The 6,030-nt window shown below is 17.9% G+C and overlaps 1 protein-coding gene across 1 annotated transcript, besides 1 other annotated feature; it reads right to left on the bottom strand.

Annotated features, from left to right (window-relative positions):
• Positions 1–3,081: 3,081 nt before the first annotated feature.
• Positions 3,082–4,299, bottom strand: EHI_049160 (uncharacterized protein; the record flags this gene model as incomplete). The annotated part of the gene is made up of 1 exon (XM_642863.1): positions 3,082–4,299. The coding sequence occupies one exon, from the start codon at positions 4,297–4,299 to the stop codon at positions 3,082–3,084; it is 1,218 nt and encodes a 405-aa protein (XP_647955.1).
• Positions 4,300–4,936: 637 nt separating this feature from the next.
• Positions 4,937–6,030: part of a repeat region that runs on past the window's edge.

Consider the following 6,030-nt stretch of genomic DNA (forward strand, 5'->3'; position numbering starts at 1 on the left):
ATTTTCATTTGAATAAAGAATAATAAAAATAAATAATATCATTTATTTATCTTATTTTTATTTATTGATTGTTGTATAATATTTATTTTTATTGTTTGTTTTATCAACATCATTTCAATCAAATTAATTTAATAAAGATAATAATGATACAAAAATAAGATAATAAAATAAGAATAATAAATAAAAGAGAAGAGAAATGATATAATTATTATAAAGATACAATAAAAAAGAAATGAAAATCAAATAAAATGATAAAATTATATTAAATAACAACATATTAGAAGAAATAATCATTGTTTAAATATTAATATTTAATATGAGAAAATATCAATATTATTAATAGGGTACGAAAATTAGCAAAGAAAAAATGCATCTAAATAATTTACAAAAAAAGAAAAAAGAAACAAAATAAATTTCCATCAATAGAATATTTCACTTTATTATATTTTGCTCCTAAAATAAAAATAAAAAAATAAAAAAATATGATAAATATACAATCTGTATATATTTATGTTTATATTTTATATTCATTTCTATTTTGTATGAAATATTAATGAATTAGATTATTTGATGAATCATATTTAATTATTTTTATTATTTATATTCTTTTATTATTATGTTATTTATCTATCGTATTTTTATATATTTATTTTTATATTTATTTCTCTGTTTATATTATTTATATCATTGTGTTATTCTTATTATCTATATATTATTATATTATTCTTATTTTATGTTTTTTGTGTTTATATTCTTTAGATTTTCTTATTGTTATTCTTTTCTATCTAGATGTATTTTATTATTTGTTTATTCATCTTTATCATTTTTATATTATTATCATTTTTATATCTACTTTCATTTTATATTTATTCTGTTTTTATTTATATTAATATTAATTTTATCTTTTATATTTTGATTTTATTATTATATCATTGATTATCATTTCTCCTTTTATTTATCATTTATTCTTATTATTCTTTTGTTTTATATTCTATATCATATATTCATATCATTTTCATTTATATTTTATCACTTATTATATGTTATAATAACATAACACTTATGATTGATTATATAATAAACATCATGATGAAGTTATACATATAAATAATAAACATAAAAAATAATAAAATATTTTTCATCAATAAAATAATATTACTTATTTTACATCATTAAATTAGACACTTTTTATTGAATATTTCTAATTTTTACATTAAAAATACACTTTTTATTTCTTCTTTTCTTCTTTTATTACCTCTTTGTGATTTATTATTTTTATATTCTTCTTCTACTTTATTTTTATTCTTTTATATATTTATATTCTTTTTATATTATTTGTTTTTCGTTGTTTTTCTATTTCTTTCTTCTATTATTTATCAATTTTATATTCATTTATTCTTTTTATTTCTTTTTTATTAGTTCTTTCATATTGTATATTTCTTTATTATTTCATTTATATATTATCTAAATATATGTTTTATTGAATTCATGTTGAATAAAATATTGAATATAATCAATATTTTCATTCTTAATTATTTATTATTTATTCTGAAATGTTGTGTATATTTATTATATTAAATGAATATGATGAATGAATATCAATATTATTGTTTATTTGATTTTAAAAAATAATAAATGAATATGAAATAATGAAATAAAATAATGAAATGATAATGAAATAGAATAATCTAATATTGAACAAATTAAATAAAGAATAAATTGAATATATCATTATTGTTACTTTATTATTTGTTATTTCAATTATTAAATATTAATAAATTATTATTCATGAATATTTAATTGATTGATATTTTACAATTTCATTTTCATTTTATTTAATAAATGAAATATAAATAATAAATGAATGAATAATAATTTAATATATGAAATAATAAAAAGAAAAGAAAGATAAATAATAAAGAAATATGATGTATTTAATACATACTATAAATTATTATCAAAATAATAATAATATCAAATGATGAATTATTTTTATTTCAAAATATTTTGCATCAATAAAATATGTTGCTAAATATTTTGCATCATTAAATTTTGCATCATTAAATTTTGCACTTTTTTTATTTGTTTCAATAAAATTTGCATCCTTTATTTTTTCTTTCTTTTCTTCTTTTATCATCTCTTTTGTTTTATTACGCTTCATCTTCTTTCTTTTTATATTCTCTCCTTTCTACTTTTATTCTTTCTTCATCATATCAAACTTCTTACTTTCTTTTTATTCTTTTATATCATTCATTCTCTTCTTTTTCAATTATTTCTTTTTTTCGTTGCCTTATTTATCTATTTTATTTTTATGTTGAATAAAACATGATAAATAAATATAAATCATCAGTAATATATCAAAATGATACAATTACATATTTTAAATTAATGAAAATAATAAGAAATGAAATAAATAATGAAATAACACATATTTAAATGAATAATAAAATAAATGAAAATATAATAAAATTATTATTCTTTTTATTTTATCAAATTATCATTGTTTCATTTCATTTCATACTTATTATCATTATAATTTAAACTGATTAAGAGTGTTATTTATTATTAAAATAAAATAAAGAATATAATTATATTTAAATTGATTCTTCATTATTATTCATCATTTCTATTTCATTATTCTTATGATTTATTTTATATTTGAATTAAATAACAAATATTATATGAATTAATACAATAACTATAATATTATAAAGAAGAATATAAAGAAAATACAGAAGAGAGAAATGAAATAATATTTAAAATAAATAAGAAAGAAGAGTAAAAAAAGAATAAAATTATTACAAAACAAATATAAAGAATGAAATATTATTTAATAAGAGATGAAATATCAATTCAACACATAATGAAACAAATAAATAATATGAAATAAAATAAAAGTGAATAAAAATAAGATAATAATAATTAAATAGATGATGAATGATTTTATTCAATTTCATTCATTTGATATTTCATTCTTTATTTTATTATCATTTAATTTGTTTATTATGTATTTCTTATCATTTAAATTATAAAATGAAATTTATTTTTATTCTTTAACAATTCAATTATCTTATTTCTTCTTTAATATTCTTCAAAACATTCTTTAAAGCAATATTTTGGTATTGATTTATTTTTCTTTAATTCTTCTTCACATCCACATCCATAAAAACATCCATTTCTAAATGATGTAATTGATGATGGTATATTAATTGATGTTAATGTACATTCTTCACAACAACAATCTCCTATTTCAATTACACTTGTTGGTATATTAATTGATTTTAGTGATGAACATCCATAAAACCAAAAATCTCCTATTTCACTTATACTTGTTGGTATATTAATTGATTGTAATGATAAACATTTTTCAAAACAATCATCTCCTATTTCAATTACACTTGTTGGTATATTAATTGATGTTAGTGATGAACACTCATAAAAACAATATTCTCCTATTTCAATTACACTTGTTGGTATATTAATTGTTCTTAATGATGTACATCCAGAAAAACATTTATATCCTATTTCAGTGATTGTTGATGGAATGTTAAATTCATTAATATCTTTCTTTTCAATAATCTTTCCATTTATCATTTTTAAATTCTTTGGTATTTCAATACTAATTAACACTGCTTCATTCATAAATATTCTTTCTTCACTTATATATTTTATATCTTCTATATTAATTGATGTTAATGATGAACATCGAATAAAACAATCATCTCCTATTTCAATTACACTTGTTGGAATATTAAGTGATGTCAATGAATAACATTCACTAAAACAACTACCTCCTATTTTACTAATACTTGTTGGTATTTCAATTGTTTGTAATGATGAACAATATTTAAAACAATAATTTCCTATTTTACTAACATTTGTTGGTATATTAATTGATTGAATATCATAACATCTATAAAAACATCTAAATCCAAGTGATTTAACTTCTATTGGTATTGTATTTCCATATGTATTTCTATCTTCTTGTGTATATGCGATATTTTTATATTCATTCATTTCTTTTTTCTCTTTTAAATATCTTGAATAACTCACATCATACCATATTACATATTTAATTATTCTTCCTTCTTTAAATATTTCATCTTCTTTATTATAAATATGAAATGTTTCAATATTAGGAAACAATTTTCTTGAATGTTGATTCAATGGAATTGGATTAAAATGAAATCGTTCCATATTTCCTTGAAATCTTTTAATTCCAATTTCTAAATTAATAAAATCATTAATATCTTCAAAATACTTCGAGACAATCATTATTTCATTATATCCTATTTTCATTCTTTCTTTATTATTTTATTATTTATTAGTTCTTCTTTTATTTTTAGTTTGAACTTATTTATTTTTAAGATAACCGTCATTCAATTTTTCTTTTTATTATTTTTTTAATATAAATTATTAATAACAAATAATTTATATTTCAATAAAACATCATTTTTTATTTATTTGATGAATATGAATAAATAAAATATCATAGAAATGTATTCATACAAATGGTAAATATTCAATTAATAAATATAACAATAAATTGATAATATGAATAACAAAGAAATGAACAATTCAATGAATGTAATGTATTTATTTCTATCTTTCTTTATTTCTATCATTTCAAATTAAGAAATCTCATTTTTTAATTTATTTTTATTATTTGTTATATAAAACATTATATAATTCATATTTATTAATATAAATGAATTATAATATCATATTTGACTTTAATTGTAAATTTAATACATATAATATTCATATTAATTCATTGTATATTAAATTATTAATGATATTAAATGAAATATTTCATTATAATCTTATTTCTCTTTTTTTAATTTCATTTGTAATTCACTTATTTTTAATTTCATCATATTTTATTTTCATTTAATTGAATTACATTCATTATTTATTTCTGATTTGATTTTATTCGGATATTTTTCCAATTCAGGATATACAACAAATTTTATTGCCATTGTTATGGAGTAATGCCTTGTCGTCTTGCAAAGAAAACCAAACAAGACATAGAAATACAAGGTTAAATACCAATAACACCAATAAAAGATATTCCAATTATAATAAAAGATATCACAATTATAATAAAAGAAATACCAAGAGAAAAGGGGTTAAAAAACAACAAAGACACAGAAGAATGAATAAGGAACAGGATAAACACTGAAATAATAATGAATATACAAACAATAAACATAGATGGTTAACAATAAGTGAGATCCATGAAAGAATAAAAGGAATAACAAATGGGAAAAAGGAGAATATTCAGAAATACTCAAAAAATATGAAGGTAAAATGAAAAGATGGTATGATATTCTTCAAGAAGTATATGCAATTAGAAAGAAAAAGAGAATTGAAAAAATGCAAGAAGAATTTAAGGAAAGAACAAAATGATGGGAAGAAGATATCCAAGCAATTGAAACACAAATCAAAAGTAGAAATCCAATCAAAGAATTACAAAAAGATGTCAAATGGCTAAAATAATAAATGAAACAGAAAAGGAAGAAAAACACAAGAAGAAAACAAAGAAGAAACAAAGAATGAAGATGAAAACTACAAAGAAAAAGAAGAAATTAAAGTACTACAAAAACAGATTAAAAGATTAGAAGAAGAAATTAAAGAATATCAAGCAAAAAGAAAGGAAGAAGAACAAACCATCTCAGATGAAATGATAGAAAAAGCAAAAGAAATAGTTAGGAAAGAATTTGAAGAAGAAATAGAAAATATGAAAAAGAAAATAAGAAAGTTCAAACGAATTATAATGAAAAGAAGAAAGAAAATGAAAAACTAACAGAAGAAAATATAAAATTACACAGTGAAATAAATGAGATAGAAGGAAAATCATGGAAATGAATAACAAAGAAGAAACCATTCGAAGTCTGAAAACCACTAAATGGAAATTACAGAAGGAAAATGATGAACAAAAGGAGAAAACAGAAGAACTGAAGAAAAAAGGTGAAATACTGGAGAAGAATAATGTGTTAGAGAAAAAAGCAGAAGTACTAGAGAAGAAAG

The sequence above is a fragment of the Entamoeba histolytica genome, genomic scaffold (assembly GCF_000208925.1).
Source record: "Entamoeba histolytica HM-1:IMSS scf_1104750517059 genomic scaffold, whole genome shotgun sequence".
NCBI lineage: Eukaryota > Evosea > Mastigamoebida > Endamoebidae > Entamoeba > Entamoeba histolytica.